This window comes from Aspergillus pseudotamarii (genome assembly GCF_009193445.1).
Source record: "Aspergillus pseudotamarii strain CBS 117625 unplaced genomic scaffold BDV38scaffold_141, whole genome shotgun sequence".
Taxonomy (NCBI): domain Eukaryota; kingdom Fungi; phylum Ascomycota; class Eurotiomycetes; order Eurotiales; family Aspergillaceae; genus Aspergillus; species Aspergillus pseudotamarii.
The window spans coordinates 1-19,321 of record NW_022475155.1 but is presented as its reverse complement, the minus strand read 5'-3'; the positions used below and the strand labels follow the sequence as shown (position 1 = coordinate 19,321).

General features: G+C 49.2%; 8 protein-coding genes across 8 annotated transcripts; 5 read left to right on the top strand and 3 right to left on the bottom strand.

The window, feature by feature from the left end:
• Positions 1-28: 28 nt before the first annotated feature.
• On the bottom strand, positions 29-2,175 carry BDV38DRAFT_42593 (putative carboxylesterase). Its single transcript, XM_032063327.1, has 4 exons — positions 1,672-2,175; positions 1,565-1,588; positions 1,230-1,508; positions 29-1,158 (listed from the first exon to the last, which is right to left on the bottom strand). The coding sequence occupies exons 1-4, from the start codon at positions 2,000-2,002 to the stop codon at positions 170-172; spliced, it is 1,623 nt and encodes a 540-aa protein (XP_031906922.1). The 5' UTR covers positions 2,003-2,175; the 3' UTR covers positions 29-169.
• An 857-nt stretch (positions 2,176-3,032) lies between these two features.
• BDV38DRAFT_42399 (uncharacterized protein) lies at positions 3,033-4,340 on the top strand. Its single transcript, XM_032063325.1, has 3 exons — positions 3,033-3,358; positions 3,632-3,831; positions 3,914-4,340. Exons 2-3 carry the CDS (start codon positions 3,667-3,669, stop codon positions 4,136-4,138), a joined length of 390 nt encoding a protein of 129 aa, XP_031906921.1. The 5' UTR covers positions 3,033-3,358; positions 3,632-3,666; the 3' UTR covers positions 4,139-4,340.
• Positions 4,341-4,460: 120 nt separating this feature from the next.
• BDV38DRAFT_42416 (60S ribosomal protein uL5) lies at positions 4,461-6,140 on the bottom strand. Its single transcript, XM_032063326.1, has 4 exons — positions 5,789-6,140; positions 5,566-5,713; positions 5,204-5,453; positions 4,461-5,150 (listed from the first exon to the last, which is right to left on the bottom strand). Exons 1-4 carry the CDS (start codon positions 5,789-5,791, stop codon positions 5,024-5,026), a joined length of 528 nt encoding a protein of 175 aa, XP_031906920.1. The 5' UTR covers positions 5,792-6,140; the 3' UTR covers positions 4,461-5,023.
• Positions 5,847-7,057, top strand: BDV38DRAFT_266044 (small nuclear ribonucleoprotein-associated protein). Its single transcript, XM_032056415.1, has 5 exons — positions 5,847-6,158; positions 6,251-6,259; positions 6,316-6,387; positions 6,451-6,977; positions 7,035-7,057. Exons 1-4 carry the CDS (start codon positions 6,132-6,134, stop codon positions 6,889-6,891), a joined length of 549 nt encoding a protein of 182 aa, XP_031906919.1. The 5' UTR covers positions 5,847-6,131; the 3' UTR covers positions 6,892-6,977; positions 7,035-7,057.
• Positions 7,058-7,618: 561 nt separating this feature from the next.
• BDV38DRAFT_276437 (pyruvate transporter MPC1) lies at positions 7,619-8,363 on the top strand (the record flags this gene model as incomplete). Its single annotated transcript, XM_032058216.1, has 4 exons — positions 7,619-7,691; positions 7,885-7,957; positions 8,062-8,220; positions 8,288-8,363. The coding sequence occupies 4 exons, from the start codon at positions 7,619-7,621 to the stop codon at positions 8,361-8,363; spliced, it is 381 nt and encodes a 126-aa protein (XP_031906918.1).
• A 727-nt stretch (positions 8,364-9,090) lies between these two features.
• BDV38DRAFT_276436 (putative amino acid transporter) lies at positions 9,091-11,397 on the bottom strand (the record flags this gene model as incomplete). Its single annotated transcript, XM_032058215.1, has 2 exons — positions 9,091-9,264; positions 9,328-11,397. 2 exons carry the CDS (start codon positions 11,395-11,397, stop codon positions 9,091-9,093), a joined length of 2,244 nt encoding a protein of 747 aa, XP_031906917.1.
• A 481-nt stretch (positions 11,398-11,878) lies between these two features.
• Positions 11,879-16,569, top strand: BDV38DRAFT_266036 (putative cation chloride cotransporter). The gene is made up of 4 exons (XM_032056414.1): positions 11,879-12,659; positions 12,717-13,308; positions 13,358-13,523; positions 13,576-16,569. Exons 1-4 carry the CDS (start codon positions 12,134-12,136, stop codon positions 15,940-15,942), a joined length of 3,651 nt encoding a protein of 1,216 aa, XP_031906916.1. The 5' UTR covers positions 11,879-12,133; the 3' UTR covers positions 15,943-16,569.
• Positions 16,570-17,182: 613 nt separating this feature from the next.
• erg12 (mevalonate kinase) lies at positions 17,183-19,321 on the top strand. Its single transcript, XM_032056413.1, has one exon. The coding sequence runs from the start codon at positions 17,424-17,426 to the stop codon at positions 19,026-19,028; it is 1,605 nt and encodes a 534-aa protein (XP_031906915.1). The 5' UTR covers positions 17,183-17,423; the 3' UTR covers positions 19,029-19,321.

The following is a 19,321-nucleotide window of genomic DNA, read 5'->3' as shown; positions in this document are numbered from 1 at the left end:
GGTCTCTTAGCCACCATATCTGAATTGAGTGACTTAATGATTTCATCTTATTTCAATCGCGACGTATATACATGCTACCTCGAATTGAGTGTAGCCTCGTGAGGATCTAGATTCAGACACATCCTTAGCCCCCACTCTATATATACCTAACATGATAGTACTTTGAAATTCAAAGTTTGGCAATAGGACCATTACCCTGTTCACCAATCGCCCTCAAGGCCTTCCACACTCGCATTGCCTCATCCCAGAGACCATCCTGCCAAATCTCCACCGATCCATCAGGTTTTAGCTTCCTCATCTCCCGGTAGCTCTTCGTGCCCCAACCAATACTCGATTCACCATGAACAAACTTAGTCAATGGATCGATAAACGCATTCTTAATGATCGACTTCTCATCAGCCTGGAGAACAGACCCATTCCCCCACCACCAGATATACTGATCCGTAGCATGCGTGACGCCCCATTCCGGAGGAATAGTCTCATCCGCACATTTCAGTCGGTACTCAATGCGGTAACGATACAGGAGATGGGCAGCACCACCCAGCACGAGAGAATGCACGAGTCCCCGCTGCATCTGATACACCTGCATATCAGCATAGATACGACCGAACGCATCGCAACTCCAGTCCCGACATCCGGAGGGCAATTTGCTGTCTGGGTAGTATAGTTTCATCAGCGTATCGACAAGGGGAGCCGAGTAATCTGCTAGGAGACGCTTGTAGAGCGATGAATGGTCGTTCTGGGGCGGGTACCAGGTGGCGTAGAGGGCACCTTCGTCGCGACATTCGCCGAGCATGATGCGAATGTTGCGGGCGGCGATACGGCGGCCGATGTTGCCGTTGTCGAGGGATTGGAAGATGGTAGGCTGGATGAAGAGGGAGTCTGTCGTGGGACGGAATTGGTTGATTTCGAGGCTTGTTGCTGTGGAGAGGAGCTTGGAGCTTGGGACAGAGCGGAGTCGGGCGAGCTTATCGGTCCAGGGGAGCGTGTGGGGGATGTTGAGGGCGGAGAGGAGCTCGTTGAATTGGGTTTGGGCGGATGATGGGGCCTTGGGTTGGGCTACTGGACTGTTGGACCAGATGCAGGCTTGTTTGATGATTGATTGCTCTTCTGGAAGGTGGATATCGTAGGATAATTGGTAGAAGACGGAGTAGGCACCTTTTTGCCGGGTCATGAGTTAGGATATATAGTTCATTTGTATATTCGGAGGAGATTGGAAGGTTGCTTACCGGCTGAATATCCCGATATGGTGATTTGGGAGGGATTGCCTCCGAAGAGGGCTATGTTGTCTCTTGTCCATTCGAGGGCTAAACGTTGGTCCCAGAATCCTTGGTTTCCGACTGGCTCACTGACCGTGGCGGCATCGTTCTCGAGCTCTGAGGAGTACAGGAAGCCAAAGACGCCCAGACGGTATGCTGGCATAACAATGATAGCATCAAATGCTGCCTCACCTAGTAGAGCGCCGGCGGAGAAAGAATTAGGGGTTCCGAATTGCAGGAAGCCTCCGTCTGTTACATGACTTTGATTAGCCTTTGCGATGAGGCATTCGTCCAAGGAAACTTACGGATAAAGACGAGGACTGGCCATCCTGTAGAAAAACAAAGCTACTATTAGTTTTGCTCTATTCTCTTCTCTCCTGGGAGGAGGAGGTTATGAGCTGAGACGACATACCATCCTTGGGTGGTTCACCAGAGGGAACCCAAACATTGCATTGAAAGCAATCCTCACTCCAACCATCGCTGAGGGAAAGGCCCGGGAAGCTAGGCTGAGGGCAGACGCCAGTTGCTCCAGCACATTGCGCCGGGCGGTCTTTGCTACCATAGGAATACGATGGTGGTAATCTCTGCGCTTTCCGCCATCGTTCAGTCGGGGGCAAGGCGTAGCGGAGACCTCCGAAGTAATGACACCAGGGGGCATTGGTAGTCCTATCTGTGAGGGTAACACCCTGTATAAATCCCCGGTGTTCGAGGGATTTTAAGTAAGGATTCCGCAAGGGTTCCATGATGTGTAAGTGCTGGAATGCGCGGCTCAAATGTTTTATTTTTCAGACACGTCGACTTGCGTACCCCGACTCGGGTTAGAACTTGTAAGGAACCAATTGATATCTGGTAGACCAGTTTTACACGAAGAAAGACTCCTGACTAGATGCTATTGCCGTGTTATATAGCTACCGAGTCCATGCAACTGGTGAAAGTCTCCCGGCGCAATGACCCCAAACATGGCGCCGATAACAGGTTTGATAGCCGAGTAGATAAAGCAGGTGGGGCTGTTGGAGAAGGCTAGAGCAACTCATAGTTGAGAGCCGATCGGGTCGGCAAAGGCACCCTGTGGGAGGAATAGATATGATAGATGAGGAGAAAACTAAAGAGAGAGAAGGTTTGGAGGTTGTATGGGCTTGGGGGAGAAACTATAGAGTATGTCCGGTCGTCTCGTTCCGCTTCGGCGCTACATCTGGATCCCGGTGAATGTCCGAGGCAGCGATGCCTTCCCCACGGAGGTCGTCAACCAATAGACACAATATCAGTCCTATTGGATCAGTCGCATGATTCCGAGATCATTCCGCGCAGGAAGATCATTAAAGTCGATGATGTCTCTGGAGAGAGCGGAACTCAAGTCACACGCTATGTACGAGGATCTACATCTTATCAGCCATTTTACCCCAAGCCCTAATCTGATAGTAACTTAATATAGCCCTTGACGATGCGAACCAACAAGCACTATTGCTGACATTATCAAAAGTTCATCTGGCGAAATCCATGGGAAGGTCAGTCTAACTGTGATTAACCCACCGAATATAACAGCTAACTATTGGACCCCAGTCGAGTATTATGTGGCCTTCAACCTTGGGAATTCAAAGTTTCATTTGCTGCGATCCCCGCATTTGGCAAGCTCACCTGACGTCAAGCCGCCATCAATGATCGTCCAATGTTCCCATTGAATTATACATCAGTCTACGCTGATTGATCACAACCAGATTAATTGAACCGTTTGGCCTAAGTGGATCTGGACGCCTCTATTCCCGCGCCAATAATGATGAATCATCAACGTCTTTGGTTCATCTAGAGCTCCCAAAGACCCCAGGCAGTTACGAGGCCTCCATGAATAATGATTGGATCACCGGGGGTATTTGCCCCCTGCCAGCACTATAGTAGGGAACATACTCCTGGGATGATGTATCATTCATCCAGACTTTGTTTCATGCCTGGAGTGGCCCTTTCCCTTACCCCTCTCTCTCTGGGCCACCCCGGTATCGTGCCATATATTACGGTCGCGTGTCCGGTGGTGGCTCGTTCCTCTTCAGATACATACATTGGTTTGAACATCCTCCATCCGTTTATCTATCAATCTTATCGACTTGGTAAGTTTGCTGAACTTATGAAATGTTCCATCTTGTGTTTTGATACTCGCATTTGTTGGCACACAGTGACTTTTCTTTTTCCGGCACCGAACCCAAAGGATGACGTCTGGGACTCTTGGAACAGCATCTAATACATCATTCGTCATCCTTTTGCCTTGATAATTGAAATACTTGACTTCTTAATCATCTACATACTTTCTTACAATTCATTCGTCTATTAACACAAACATCGCATCACGTATTTAACGAGAACAGCAGCTAATATATGCATAGATATAAGAAGTCACTGAAGTCTTGAAACAAGCAACATGAACAACCAGCAGAACAACCCTCAGTCTCCTCGCCATTGGCACGGCAACGTGGGTGATCGCTATGAGCACCACAATGTCTGGGTGACAGGCGGCCCTCCCCAGCCATACATGGCTCGACGGCCTTCTGCCGCCGAAGCAGCAAGTGTCACAGATAACAGACGTGTACGTCTGCTCAGACTTTCATCGAACTCTCTCGCATCTATATATTGTCTTGACTCTGAGGCTGACTGTCCTTAAAATCCAGGAATCTGTCTCGTCTAACATGTCTTCCGGCTCTAACAGCCCCCCAACTGCTCCAAACAGGAGACGGTCTAGTCAGGGTTCGTCCCTCTTCGAAAGTCTGACGAACCAGAAGCGGAACTCCACGGATCCTGCTTCGGCCGCACGCCGGGCGAGTTACAATGACCAGGCGCAACAGGGCGGTTTCTTTTCGAAGTGGTGGGAAGGGTATACTCGTGGTTCTAAATAAGCCAATATCGACTTCACGCTATGGAGCAAGGCAGAATGATTAACTGGATGGGAATTTATTATGTTGAACGTTTATATGACTATATGCCGAAGAGTTTTTTTGCTTGATCTTGTATTTATTCGATCGTATACAAGCATATCGTGTTAATTGAAGTGGATCAATATAGGGAGATGCTCCATAAATTGATAGCTTTAGAGTTCGTTTACCACGTCTTAGTTTGGTTACAAGACTTTTAAGAAATGGCGGTCCGACTGTCCTCACGTCACTAGTCAAGTAGCCAGCATGAAACGTAGCCCAGGGTTATACTTGCAGACTTCGCAATTTAATATGGGACTACCCCAATGGAAACACTAGTGATCCCATATGATTAACGGCGTTTCGAGATGGGCCCACAATCTACGATATGCTCTTGATCATGACCCACATAGTTGATATCTTTCTTGACTACAGGAAGAGTTTACAACGAGCTGATTTACGGCATACTCTCAAGGCGAGCATGGAGCCGGGCTGTTTCCGTACCATCCATGTTGGCCTAAGAGCAGAGGAGCACACTGCCACAGGGGACAGTGAGAAGGACATGTTCTTGGACTCTGAAAAGAGATCCAACGGCCAAATAGCCACCATTATCACACTGAGTGTGATGGGGCAAGCATCATGCAAATCTTTTCATCAATGGTTATGCGGATACATCACCCTTTGTGAAGCCTTCATTGTGAAAAGTGGATGCGTTTTTTTGAACTTGAGAATTTGGATTCCTAACACGCCTATCCTCATGCCGTGGTAGAAACAAGTATTTCAAAGCAGAACGGCATTTTTTCTGCCTGTTTTTATTGATTCATCATAAACGCAACCCCCTGGCTCCCCCAAAGACCAGAAATGAAACATTTACCGGACAATTCCGTCGAAGCGGTTCTTGAACCACTTGATGGTCTCGGCCTGGTTGATGCGGTGAGGAGCACCGACACGGGCCTTGCAGCGGCGACGCTTAGCGACACGCTCACCAGGGCGGGTCCTGATCCATGTGTGAGTTTTTGACCTTTGCTGACCGTTCCTGGTTATACTCACATGCAGCAGTAGAAGTCCATGCCGTAGATACCAATACCAGGGTCGTACTTGATACCAAGATCGATGTGCTCGTTGATACCGAAGCCGAAGTTGCCGGTCTCGGAGAAGTTCCTCTTGCGGAGCTCGTACTCCTTGACCTTAAGACCACGCTCAAGGATCTCCTCGGCCTTGGGGCCACGGACGGTGACGTGGACGGCGATCTTTTCGTTACGACGGATACCGAAGGTACGGACAGTGTAGCGGGCCTTGCCTATGAATCACGGAAAAAAACTCCCATCAGCCATTCCATTCGAAATATATCGTACTGTTTTCCATATCCTCCATGGTAAAATCAAAAAAACTTCGGATCGAGGCGCCCTTACTGTAGACAGGAGTCTGACCGCTCAGCTGCTCGAGCACCTTAGCAGCACGGGTAAGTCTGTCACCAGACTCTCCGACACTGATGTTAAGCACGAGCTTCTGGATGCGCAGCTCGCGCATGGGGTTCGCGCTCTTGTCCTTTCCGTCCGACTGCATGGCGATAAAACGTTAGAAAAAAAAATTCTCCGGCGATTAGAGTAGTTGATTTGGTGAAATGGAACATACCATGGCGACTACTTTGGCGTGTATGGTCGACTCGTGTGATTAGAAGATTCGGAGGGAAGATCGAAAAGTGAGTAAAAGGGAATGTGCGGGCAGAGTGGGAAGCGAGAAGCCCTTAGCGTCTTGGCACGGTCGGCTGGCGCTAAACCGCAGAGCCGCGTCTAAGTCACGACACCCGCAGAGCTTCAGGAAGTTTGAGCGGGTGAGCTCGTGCCAGCAAGTCCTCCACTTTCTTGACGGGCGCGCAAGCTCAAAGTGAACGTTCAGTAGGAGCTTTCTTCTACTACTTCACACATATTCTTTGGTTCATATATTAAGCCGCATTCGTGCGCATCTTTCAGGCAAAATGGCTGCCAACAAGCAGGGCAAGATGGTAAGTTTGATTTGATTAATCTTTTGTTGCGGTCCAGACCTTTTCTTAAAGTACCTCAAGAATGGTATTGGCTAACTTGTTTGAATTGGTAGCAAAACCTCGTAAGTCACAATGCGCTTCTTTTACCATCCGCCCGCTGAAGTCTAATGTCCTGTAGATCAACTATCGGATGAGAGTTACCCTTAACGATGGCCGACAGATGACCGGACAAATGCTCGCATTTGATAAGGTACATTGACTCTCAATTATCATCTGCCTTGATTGAACCTTTTCATTAACAGTGACACTTTAGCACATGAACCTCGTCCTCGCCGATACAGAAGAATTCCGCCGCGTCAAGCGGAAGTCCAAGCCAGCTCCTGGACCGGCTAACGCTCCCCTCGTGGAATCGGAAGAGAAGCGAACCCTCGGTCTTACGATTGTGCGCGGTACCCACGTCGTCTCTTGTTCTGTTGATGGACCTCCTCCCGCAGACCCCTCTGCACGACTTGGAACAAGCGCCCCAGGCGCTGCTGCTGCCGCAGCCACTCTCGCCGCCGGTCCTGGAATCAGCAAACCCGCTGGACGTGGTCTACCTGTCGGACTTGGAGGCCCTGCTGCCGGTGTTGGAGGACCCCCACCTCCTGGCGGCTTCCCTGGTTTCCCTCCTGGTGGTTTTCCAGGAGCGCCGCCACCGGGATTCGCTGGCCGTGGAGCGCCTCCGGGAGGACCTCGTAAGTTTTATTGGCGCTGAGATATGCTTTGTAAGTAGGCAGGTTACTGACTTTCACTTAGCTGGTTTCGCTCCTCCCCCAGGATTTGCGCCTCAGGGCGGACCTCGTAAGTGACTGACTTGGTTCATACGTCATACGTCATAGGCTAATTGGTATTGTGCAGCGGCCGGTTTCCAACCCCCTCCAGGATTCCAGCCTCCGGGCCAGGGACGTGGATTCCCTCCACCAGGATTTGGAGGACGGTGAAGCTCGCATGTCGAGCGGCACAATCGCTTACAATATTCCGACCCCGAGTGAAACATGGCGGCCTACTAGTGTTGGGATAAGAAATACGCATCCTATTCATATACCTGTTCGATGATTAGGCATAGCACACCGAGTTTTACCAGGCAAAGGCGTTGCGGCGTGTGCGGATGCAGGGAATGCCCGAGTAATAGCAAAGGTCGACCTTCAAAAAAAAAGTCGAGGACCAACAGAAGTAATGTTACATAGGTTTAAACGCTTAGTACTTATTCCCCCTGCGAATCATACACGGTCATTTCCATGAATTTCTTGTTCGTCCAATCGTAGGCCAATGCTCCGTAATCGAACTGATATTGATGACCCCGGCAATTGTCTCACGTGACTAGGTCCGGGTAACTCCGCCCGGCAATGATTCCGCAGTCGGTGACGCCGAGCAAGTTCAGTTACTGTCTTCCTGTTCCTGATCACTCTCCACTCCCTTTCCCTACCCCATCTCCAGTCAAGATGGCCGCTGCAATCAAGGCAATCAACGCAAAGATCCGTTCCAACAAGGTTCTGGACTATGTCTGCTCTACACGTAAGTGCAATCCCAATCCATGCCATGGTTCCCTTCTCGACCGAGATCGGCCTGTATCAAGTCTTGCATCCGTAATACAGAAAGGGATAATGATCCATGGGCTCTTGCTATGGTTGCCCTTGGTCCTTATCATGGCGTCACTGAAATCATTCTCAAATGAAAGAGCAATGTCTAATGTAGCCTATCTTACCAGATTTCTGGGGCCCCGTCTCCAACTTCGGTATCCCTGTTGCTGCTGTGATGGACACCCAAAAGGACCCTGAAATGTACGCGCGACCACCTTTTCATCCCGTTCTTCTACCCGGCGCAGCTTTATTACCCTCATCATGCAAGACTATGACAAGAAATACATAATTAACCCAACCAATAGCATCTCCGGCCAGATGACCGGCGCCCTTGTTGTCTACTCGGGAACCTTCATGCGCTACGCCCTCGCCGTCTCCCCTAAGAACTACCTCCTCTTCGCTTGCCACGCCATTAACTTCTCCGCCCAATGTACTCAAGGGTACCGCTACCTCAACTACTGGAAGTATGTTGCCCTTGATACTTAGAACCTGTGACGGAAGGGGACTGAAGAGGCTAACGTAATGTAATAGCTGGGGAGGCCGTGAAGCTAAGCTCGCCGCTGAAGCCGCTGCGAAGGGCTCGCAGGCCCCCGAGGCTGGCGCATAAACGATCCAAACCTTGCTTTACCTGCCGTGTGGCTGAGAAAAATGGGTGCCCGTTTTCAATCAGTAGTAGATTTAGACCTCATAAGAGACAAGTGGCCAATGGATGGCGATTTGTGGAATACAGATCGGATCGGATGCAAGAGGCTGGCCTCATTTAACACTGGTTTTCTTTGGGTAGAAGAATGGATTGCGTGCGGCTTGGGCCGACTAATGGGTAGTTGGCCCTTCACCTGATTATTTTGATGGGCCGGCATTGGCAAAAGGGCCTTGAGGCTACTGGCCTTGTTTCTAGCATGTTTTCGTAGCATTGCGCTGTGGTATAGTGCAGCTTGCATGGCGAGGGTTAAGGGCGTCTTTTGGCCTCTGCTGTCTCTACTGTTTTGTATATAACAATTTCAGGTGAAATCTCAATGAATTGAAGGGGAAAAAATCATGCTGTTTCTTTCGTATCATTCTTGTCTGTGCGGTATATTTGAAACAATTTGGTACATAGCAATGGCAAGTAGGATGGGTATTCACAGTGTACACCAATTTAACCACGGGGAATTCCATCTAGGACATTAGATAAAAGCAAGGCTAGGACAAGATATCAGGATAGTGTCCCGAAATTCAGTCTTGCTGTTCAAACAAAGCAAGTCTTATAACATAGCATCAGTCATTCATGTTCAAGAGGACGCCTACTCTGAGACGACCAAACGTTATAGATGTTCAAAGCGACGGAGAATCTGTTAACCAGACTTTGAGTCGCAGTATCCAGGTGATTGGGGAGCTCCTCCTCCGACCCAGTTTGCTAGAGTCAGTGAAGTCGTATAGAGGCAACTTATTACGCCAAAGATGGTAAGGGCAATGTCAGCGATCTGCTGTTTTCTTGAATGCGCACAGGCTCTCAGATGCAACAGAGGCTACAATAGACTAAGTTAGCGTTATGTGTCACCATTAAGCAAGTGAAATCTGGGGGCAAATACCGGGTATACGTAAATAAGTGGGACGCAGGCAAAGCTACCGACAAGTGAGACAAATTTGTCAAGATCGTCTGCTCCGCCCCACCCAACAAAAGCACAAATCATGACAAGGAAGAAGCGGAAACAGTTCTTCTGCCATTTGATCCTGGGGTTATACTTGCCGCTGCGTGTGAAGAGCTCATTCTCCATGATTCGGATGGCTGGGAAGAGCTGCAGGGGTGTGCTCAGCAGAATCGCAAGCGAATAGAGGAATTGGACACCATTCACGAACTTGTCGTCCTGAGGAAGGTTGAGAATAACCACCGTTTTCGTTGAAGATCCGTACGCAGCATAGCTCAGCGCACCAGCAGAGAGGAAAATAATCGTGATAATGACCATCACCCCAGCAAGAACACCGGGGAATTGCTGAGGACGCTTCATCGACTCTTGGATTGGGATGATGAGACCAATACCCTCGTAAGTGAAAATAGCCGTCCCGATGAAAAGCGTCCATGTGGATGGATTGAAGGATATGATATCCGAAACACCGCCTTGTGCAGAGATAGTCAGGATATCATAGTAGTACAGGTAGATCAGGCCAAGCAGGATGAAAACATCTGCAATTAGAGCCGTAAAGCCAAGCTTGCTGATATCGCGAATCAACGAAAGAGGTAAGAAGATGACCAGCTGTATCAAGACCATAAATTTGATGTCAATGAAGGACTTGCAGTTGCTGACAGCAAGGACAAAAGCCTGCAAATTCTCAGCAGTGAACACAATGTATGCAGACACGAATCCCAATTGACTCAAGACTATAGAACCAAGGATAATGCGTCGCATATGTTTTCCATAAAGGATGCCACCGATATCACCAAACGAGCCATCGATTTTCAGCCGGGTGTTGACAAGAAGTATGAAAGCATAGAAGCTGAGAAGTGACACACCAAGCAATACCAGACTACTAAAAAGCATACCGCCATTAAGGAAAGCTCTTGGAAGGAACAAGACCCCTGTACCAACGAAAGACTTGAGCAGAAGTAGAGCTGCCCCAGTCCTAGTGTTGGTTCCAGTGCCTCCGCGCGGCTTCCGTTTTCTTCTTCCAGGGGTCTCAGGACGAAGGAGGGCCGATCTTTCTCCCGGCTCTCTGCCATCCTCTTCCCAGGCATCAGAGAAGTACTCATCGGGCCCCAGCACTTCGTCATCCTCTTCTAGCTCCTCTCCCGCGAAGTGGCCGAAAAGAGTCAAAAATTCTAGGAAGCTGCTGGTTGGGAGCTGAGGTTGAGGCAGAGGAGGTTGTGGTCCCGGGCCATCAGGGCTTCCTGGAAGGTTTGAGGCTACAGTTCTCCGGATATAGTCTCTGCGGAATCCTCCTGGTATGCGAATGCTGTTGATGTTCATCGTCTCATCTTGTGGTGTGGGTCGATTTATGCTGAAACTCTTACTCCGATTGAATCTCGAAGGACTTCCTGCCTCTGCACCTTCTGCCCACCTGTAAACCTGCCTTGTAATGTCGCCTCCTTGAAGCTGCAAGCTGGAGAATTCCTCGTCATTTGCAGCATCCCCAGAAGCAGCATCATCTCGGCCCTCGACAGTGTTTTGCGGTAGTACTAAGTGCCTTTTGACGACTTCCGGATCTTCATACGGCCCTGCTGAATATTCTGAGCCTTCCCACCCGGGCTTATTGTCAAATGAACCATAGTTGGACCTGATTGGCTGAGCCTGCTGCAAGGCAGGGGAAGCAGTGCGTCTTGGCGGTGTCCCAAGCCTCGGAGGTGAGCGACCGAGGCTTTCTTGGAGGGCAGATGCGATCATGGATTGCCCAGGGCCTGGTAGAGACGATAGATTATCCACTTTCCGGATATCCTCACCTGTGCCTGTCGCTGGTTGGATCGGTACCGGCAATTGTCTGGTTGCATGGGGATATGAGCTAGATGGAGAAGGTACTGGAGACGCTAGCCGCGCAATCGAAATTTGCCTTGATGAAGCATCCGCTGAGGGAGAGCCAGGGCGCAATGCGCTCGTCGAGAGCGGTGTTGACTGACGAGGTTGAGATGAGGAACCCTCCCCATTGTCTGGATGTGTGGGTGAAGCCATGACTTGATATTGAACTATAAAGCAACACAGAAGAGCTTAAAGTTTCCTTAGTTTGATAATGAGGCTTTGCTATATTGACGCCCTCTACCTAGCGTTGCAAGACGCAAAGGGTTATAGCGAGCCGTATGTACTTGCAGGATAAACTTAAGAAAGAGCTGGTTTACAGTAGACCAGGACAAAGTAGAATCAATCTACTGTATGTTGTGTTCTCTTCGTAAACAAGCGAAGAGAAAGAAATAATAAAAAAGAAAGGAAAGGAAAAAAAAATATTTGGAAATCACTATTCGCCCAGCCACCTACTAGTAGCAACACAAACAAATTGAGAGAGACGAAGGAAGCTTCAGCTTTCCCTTGAGTCGATGACAATGGCAGTCACTGGACCGGACCGGCGGTGGGGTTTGCACTGTTTGTCTAGCTCGGCAGATGAGATCATGGCCAGCCATAGACCCATGCTTTTTTACTGCATTTTACTACTAGTAGTGGCGACCACTGCCACAAAAACCTTCTCGATCTAGTAGGTACTATAAGAGGTATCGTGTTTTCTCTTCTTTTCTGAAGCACGCGATTTCTTACAGTGTTTTAGTCGTTTTCTCCCACGTTTAACTCTGCTGGGGTTGCGCATTCTGCCAGTCCTTATCGAGGCTTCACTGTTTATTGTAGTGACATTCTGTCCCCACTTGCATTATTGTATGAAAGTACCGAGTATTCTCTTGCGAGAAGAAGTTGGACGTATCCGATGACGCACAGCCGAGACGAGGGCACCTCGGACTCGATGTCTCGGAGAAGGCCCAACTTCTCAACACGAACTGCTCAAGAGGATGTCTCTAGATTGGCTCCAAGCGAGTCCCCAACTGCATCTCCCGAGGAGAACAGCAGATTCCTCAATTGGAGAAATGCGCTTTCACTTCGCCCGTATGAGCCATTGAACTCCTCTTTCCATACAACAGAGCGTCAGCGCCACTCGTTGCCCTCGAATTTCTTTGGTAGTATATCCCACTGGTGGGACAAACCCGACAATGATGGTCCGCAAGGTACCTCGAACAGATCACACCTACCCGTGGACCTTCCTACAGGGCCTCTCCGAGACTCTAGCTTGGACCAAAAAGAACGAGATGGCCAAAATTATCGGGCTTCCGATAGTGCTGCAAAGCTCGGAACTTTCTCGGGAGTCTTTGTACCGACCACTTTGAACGTCCTGAGCATACTGATGTTCCTTCGCTTCGGATTTATCCTTGGGCAAGCCGGTCTGCTAGGGATGTTAGGTAATTTGAAATACCCTGTCCGTGTAGCTTCGAATGGTAACTAAACGTGGTCTGAAGGCTTGCTCGCTGTTTCATACACCATTAATTTGGTGACCACTATGTCTCTTTCTGCCATTGCAACCAACGGAACTGTTAAAGGAGGGGGTGCCTACTATCTAATCTCTCGATCGCTGGGACCAGAGTTTGGCGGTTCCATCGGTATAGTGTTCTACTTGGGCTATGTGTTGAATACCGGTATGAACGCAGTTGGTCTTGTTGACTGTTTTACGCAAAACTTCGGAACAGAGTCTGGCACTTTATCCAATTTCCTTGAAGAAGGCTTCTGGTGGCAGTATCTCTGGGGTACTATCATTCTGCTTATCTGCACTGGGATCTGCCTAGCTGGGAGTTCCATTTTTTCTAGAGCAAGCAACGGCCTGCTCGTCATTCTGTTGGTTGCTACCTTTAGCATACCGGCATCGGCGATCTTTATGAAGCCCTTTAGTATTCCCAAGCTCCATGTGACATTCACTGGCGTGCGCCTTCAAACACTGCTGGAGAATCTTAAACCCAGGCTCACCAAGGGTGCTGCCGGCAGCCAGATCCACGGAAAAGAAAACTTCCAGGACCTCTTTGGAATATTGTTTCCTGCTACTGGCGGTATATTCGCGTAAGTGTATTATCAATTTATGATGGACGTAGGCTCATGACGTGAATAGTGGGGCCAGCATGTCGGGAGATCTGAAGAACCCTAGTCATTCGATCCCAAGGGGTACACTCTCGGGGCTGGCTTTGACATTTGTCACCTATACGCTTGTAATAGTTGCGATGGCTGCCTCTATAACAAGGGAATCGCTATACAAGAATAGCGATATCATCCAAATGGTATGTTTAAAGATGCAAACTCGACTGCCAACATTTGACTAAAACGTATCAGACAAATGCATCGGGAATTGTCATTCTCCTAGGAGAGTTCGCGACAACTTTCTTCTCAGCATTGATGGGCGTGATCGGTTCTGCGAAGCTTTTACAGGCAATTGCACGAGACAATTTGCTCCCTGGCCTGAAAATATTTAGCAAGGGCACCAAGAAAAACGACGAACCGGTCCACGCTATCATTGTAACTTTCGTTGTTGCCCAATTGACAATGCTCTTTGACATTAACCAAATAGCATCCTTTGTCACAATGACATATCTCATGACATTCCTGGTGATGAACCTCGCTTGTTTTCTTCTCAAGATTGGATCTGCTCCTAATTTTCGGCCCTCTTTTCACTACTTTAATTGGCAGACAGCTGCAGCAGGGGCGTTAGTTTGTGGAGCTACCATGTTCTTTGTGGATGGTGTCTATGCCACAGGCTGCGTCGGTATCTTAATCCTACTATTTTTGCTGATTCATTATACTTCCCCTCCCAAGCCGTGGGGCGATGTGAGTCAAAGCCTTATATATCATCAAGTGCGCAAATATCTACTTCGCCTTCGACAAGAACATGTTAAATTCTGGAGGCCCCAGATTCTGCTGTTTGTGACCAATCTCGATGACCAATACAAGATGGTCTCCTTTTGCAACTCATTAAAAAAAGGCGCCTTATTCGTACTGGGCCACGTTATTGTGACTGATGATTTCTCTTCCGCGGTGCCCGAAGCTCGCCGCCAGCAAACTACCTGGACGAAGTTCGTTGAGAATTCAAAAGTGAAAGCTTTTGTCAATATTGCAGTTTCTCCCTCTGCAGAATGGGGTATTCGTAACATCGTGTTAAATTCTGGTCTTGGGGGAATGCGGCCAAACATAGTTGTCATTGATCAGTTTCGCAATGGCCAGTCGTTGGTTGAGACAATACAACCCAGAAAAGACTCGAATGATAGACGTGACGTGGCCCCTGAGTCTGGAGTGGATGATGTTTCTCGGCCGCAAATGAGCTGCGCCAACTACGTGACAATATTGGAGGATCTTCTCTTCAAGCTCCGCATCAATGTTGCTGTGGCAAAGGGGTTCGAGAACCTTGAGCTGCCTACGTCTGGACAGCACCAGAAAAAATACATCGATCTCTGGCCTATTCAAATGTCAGCAGAACTTGGGGCTGACAGCGAAAGCAAGAAGAATGTTCTTACCACCAACTTTGATACATATACCCTCATCCTCCAGTTGGGATGTATCCTGAACACCGTACCTTCCTGGAAGAAGACGTACAAACTACGGGTAGCAGTGTTCGTTGAGTACGAAACGGATGTTGATGATGAGCGAGGACGGGTTCATGCGCTCCTTGAAAAGCTGAGAATCGAGGCGGAAGTTTTGGTTTTCTGGCTCGCATGTGGCGACGTAAAAAGTTATCGCATTATTGTGAATGGTGACAGGTCGCCGGCGGTTAGAGATATGCAGGACAGGGTGCAAACTACCTTGAAAGAGGAAGGCTGGTGGCAGGACATTGAAAAATTTCGCAGAGTATCCCACAACCAACCCAAGTCGGACGACCTTGGAGGCGAGCTGGGTAGGGTTTCCAGTTGGCATGGCGCTTCTAGTCATGACACTGTACAAAAGGCTCCGGCCCAATTGGCTGGTGGGCTAAAGAAGTTCATTGAATCAACCAGGCGTCGGCGTTCTATTTCCAGCTTCAAAGGGATTGGTGGTGTGAATCTGGGCATGCAAACACATCGCTTACTAGATAGCTTCGTTGACTACGACTCAAGCGACAGTTCTTCAAGCGACAGCGAGTTGGAGCCCTATGTCGACGATAGAGAGGATGGTACGAACAACAAGGGCCTTGCATCCCCCGATACTGCAAACCACGGCGTTCCATCCATAGTTGCCCCTGCTACCTCTCCTAAGAGCCAAGCAAGTGGAGCCCGACCACCTATGAGCCGTTCGGCGTCCAGCAATCGATTCAGTTCGTCGCCGATTCCTGAAGCTAAAGTCAACACCGATGAAGGTGCGGGACCCTCGATCATGTTCGCACCAAGCTCGCCCCCTCCTCGGGCTTCAAACAGGCGTGAATCCATTTATACGCGTCGGTCATCATCGGTGGGGTCTGGCACTGCGTCCGGGTACCCCCGGCGGGCGTCTGTGCCTTTGTCCTTTAATGATCTTCCTAGCCGAGCGCAACACCTGATATTGAATGAGTTGATGGCAGAGCATAGCAATGAAACTGCCGTCATCTTTACAACGCTGCCATCTCCCATGGAAGGCACCGCACAAGGTGAGGCGGCGAGTGAATCTTATCTGAGTGACTTGGACGTCTTATGGCAAGGGTTGCCCCCGTGTTTGCTGGTACATAGCAACAGCATGACGGTGACAATGAACCTGTAACGATGCTATGATCGCAATAGATCTCACTACTCTGGCCTGTACAGATATGTGATACACGAGTATAGATTGATAAGCATGGAGTATATATTGTTATGGCCCTCGAATATCAAAGGGCTCGACAAGTAGAGGGCGGATTCGTTGTTCAAGCTGTGTCATGTACCATGCTCTCCGACCCCGGCTGATCATGTCCAATGGGATTACAGCGGCTCTTTTCTCGAAGAGAATGCATAGTTATTATACATATGGAGTACTTGAAACACGCTTTCATTGTATAAATGTACTACAAGCACCCGAAAGAAAAAAATCCTAGGCAATCCCGTATACTTCTCACCATGTCCCTGAGTGATAAAGAAAGCCAACGAATGCAACGCAGCTTGTGCATCTCCGAGAGCTTCAGAAACACTAAACATACAGAGAGTTCCAGAGACAGGATTGATACCATAAATACCCATACCTACCAGCACCCTACACCAGTCTTGGCTCGTGCGCCTTTGTCGCTTGTAAACCGTGAGTGGGTCTTAGAAAGATAGGGTCTTTTTGTCGTCTTGACAATGATAAACGATTAGACGTTAGTAGGGATTTTGAAATCGGAACAAGCGAATCACAATTGTTTTGAGTGTAAATCTTTGGAGAGATACTAAGGAGGAGGAGTAGTACTCTTTGTTGTGTAGCTGCATATACCGTATGCCATAAGAGGCAACATATTTTCCTTCGGCCATTTAAATTCCTTTTTAAAAAAGACCCACTAAAATAGCCACGGCAAGGTTGGGCCGGAAGCTTGAGATCGATCTCGGATTCTAGACACTCTCGGTGCACAAGTACGCGGGGATCTTACTCCGTATTCCATGAATGTCATAGTACTCCTTGTAAAGTGTTATATTCAATTGCACTGTATGAGATCTCTACTGAAATGACCCTTGGCCAATTGAACAGGGAGAGGGTGTGTATGCTGTGTGTAATAATACGGATATCCCCGGTCAATTGTGGTCCAGAACTAGAACTACAACCAGAACTAGAACCAGAAGAGGTTTATTTCTCGCAAAGCTAGTATGGAAGGAGGAAAAACTTGGATGGATCCTGGTTTGGTAATGACTGACAATTACCCAAGATATGATTGGCAAATGGAGTGGAAGAGGGCCTTTTTTAAGGGGAGAACAGAAGGGGCAAGTATCGAAAGTGGAAATGAGCCCCATTGGGTCGACCCGCAGAAAATAAATGGAGGCCTCGTACTACGGGCCTCAGGCAGTGTACGCTGTCCGTGACATTCACACACGGTGGTCACCTGTTCTGTTGTTGCTTTTGCTTGTTTTCTTTTCTTTTTCATTCTTCGTCTTGTTGCATGGTGCCTCGTATCGTCATGCGCTTGGATTTCCTGCATGAAAAATTCCCCTGTCTCGGCTGAATATCCCTCAATTCATCAAGTCCTGTTCAACTGATTTCCTTCCCTGCTTACCCTCCCCCTGACGCGCTCGGAGGTCGTAATGCACAACGGCCGTGGACGCCGAAAGAACGGCAGTGTTAAAGCTCCCAAGAATCGTCAGCGCCCTACTATGTCACACTTAATCTCGGAACAATCCCTACCCACCCGCTCAAAATCCTCGGTCGCCAGCGACGATAGCGTAGACACCTCCGACGACACCTCAACCGCTCCCTCCTTCAGCAGTAGTCCGCCGAGCACAAAATCTGTCACCAACGGTGTTCATAGACCAGCTATGGCTCGAAAGGCTTCTTCTCCAATGGCGCCCGCCTTCATGGTGTCCGCGCCCGGCAAGGTCATTGTCTTTGGTGAGCATGCTGTCGTGCACGGTAAAGCCGCCATGGCTGCGGCCATCTCCTTACGATCCTACCTCCTTGTCACAACCCTGACCAAATCGCAACGCACCATCACCTTAAACTTCAGAGATATTGGCTTGAATCATACCTGGAGCATCGACGAGCTGCCATGGGACTTGTTTCACCAACCAACGAAGAAGAAGTACTATTATGACCTGGTCACCTCAATTGACCCCGAACTTCTCGATGCGATCTTGCCTCTCGTGGAGCGCATCTCCCCAGACCTACCTGAAGATAAGCGGAAACATCAGCGTGGTGCTGCGACTGCATTCCTCTACCTATTCTGCGCGTTGGGTTCCCCGCAGCACCCTGGAGCGATTTATACCCTTCGGTCGACGATCCCAACCGGCGCGGGGTTGGGCAGCAGTGCCAGTATATGCGTCTGTATCAGTGCTGCACTCCTTCTTCAGATTCGTACTCTAGCTGGACCGCACCCCGACCAACCGCCCGACGAGGCGGAGGTGCAGATCGAGCGCATCAACCGATGGGCATTCGTCGGCGAGATGTGCATTCATGGCAATCCTAGCGGGGTAGATAACACGGTAGCCGCTGGCGGCAAGGCCGTGATCTTCAGAAGAGGCGATTATTCCAAGCCACCGGCCGTTAGCTCACTCCCCAATTTCCCCGAGTTGCCTCTACTGCTCGTGGACACTCGACAATCCCGTTCCACGGCGGTTGAAGTAGCCAAGGTTGGCCAGCTGAAAGAAGAACAACCGCTAGTGACGGAGGCGATCCTCGATACCATCGAGAAGGTGAACGCTTCCGCACAGGAGCTCATTCGGGAAACAGATTCGTCAGGCATTTCCAAGGATACGCTCGAGCGCATTGGAGCGCTCATCCGCATCAACCATGGCTTGTTAGTCTCGCTAGGAGTCTCTCACCCTCGACTCGAGCGGATTCGTGAGCTTGTAGATTTTGCGAACATTGGTTGGACGAAACTCACCGGTGCTGGTGGAGGAGGATGTGCGATTACCCTCTTACGTCCGGATGCCGACCCAAGTGCTGTACGCCAATTGGAAGAAAACCTGGACAAAGAAGGATTCGCGAAGTACGAAACCACTCTGGGAGGAGATGGTGTCGGTGTTCTTTGGCCCGCCGTGGTCCGCAATGGAACCGACGAAGAAGGTGGGGAGGAGATCGACCAGCAGAAGTTCGAAAATGCAGATGGCCCCGAAGGCATCGAGCGTCTTGTCGGTGTGGGCACACAGGAAAAGAGAGAGGGCTGGAAATTTTGGAAACGAGCAATGCATTAACGTGTCGCCTTGTATCAACCCACGTTGAAGGCTTTCATCCTTACATTCAACTTACGCCAACTGCGTTCAATCGGACCCAGTCATTCTTCCTTCTCTCCTTATCTCTCTTTTAATTCAGCATTTCTTCTCTGACAGGAATTGGACTTGACATGATATGCATTTAATCCCCCATTTCGCATGTTTCTCAGGTACCATTACTATTTGCTATATTCGATTCTCTGTATAATCTTTACTCATGTGTTTTTGTTTCGCCTGCCACCTCTCGATACCTTTGCATTGTTCCTCCCCCCCCC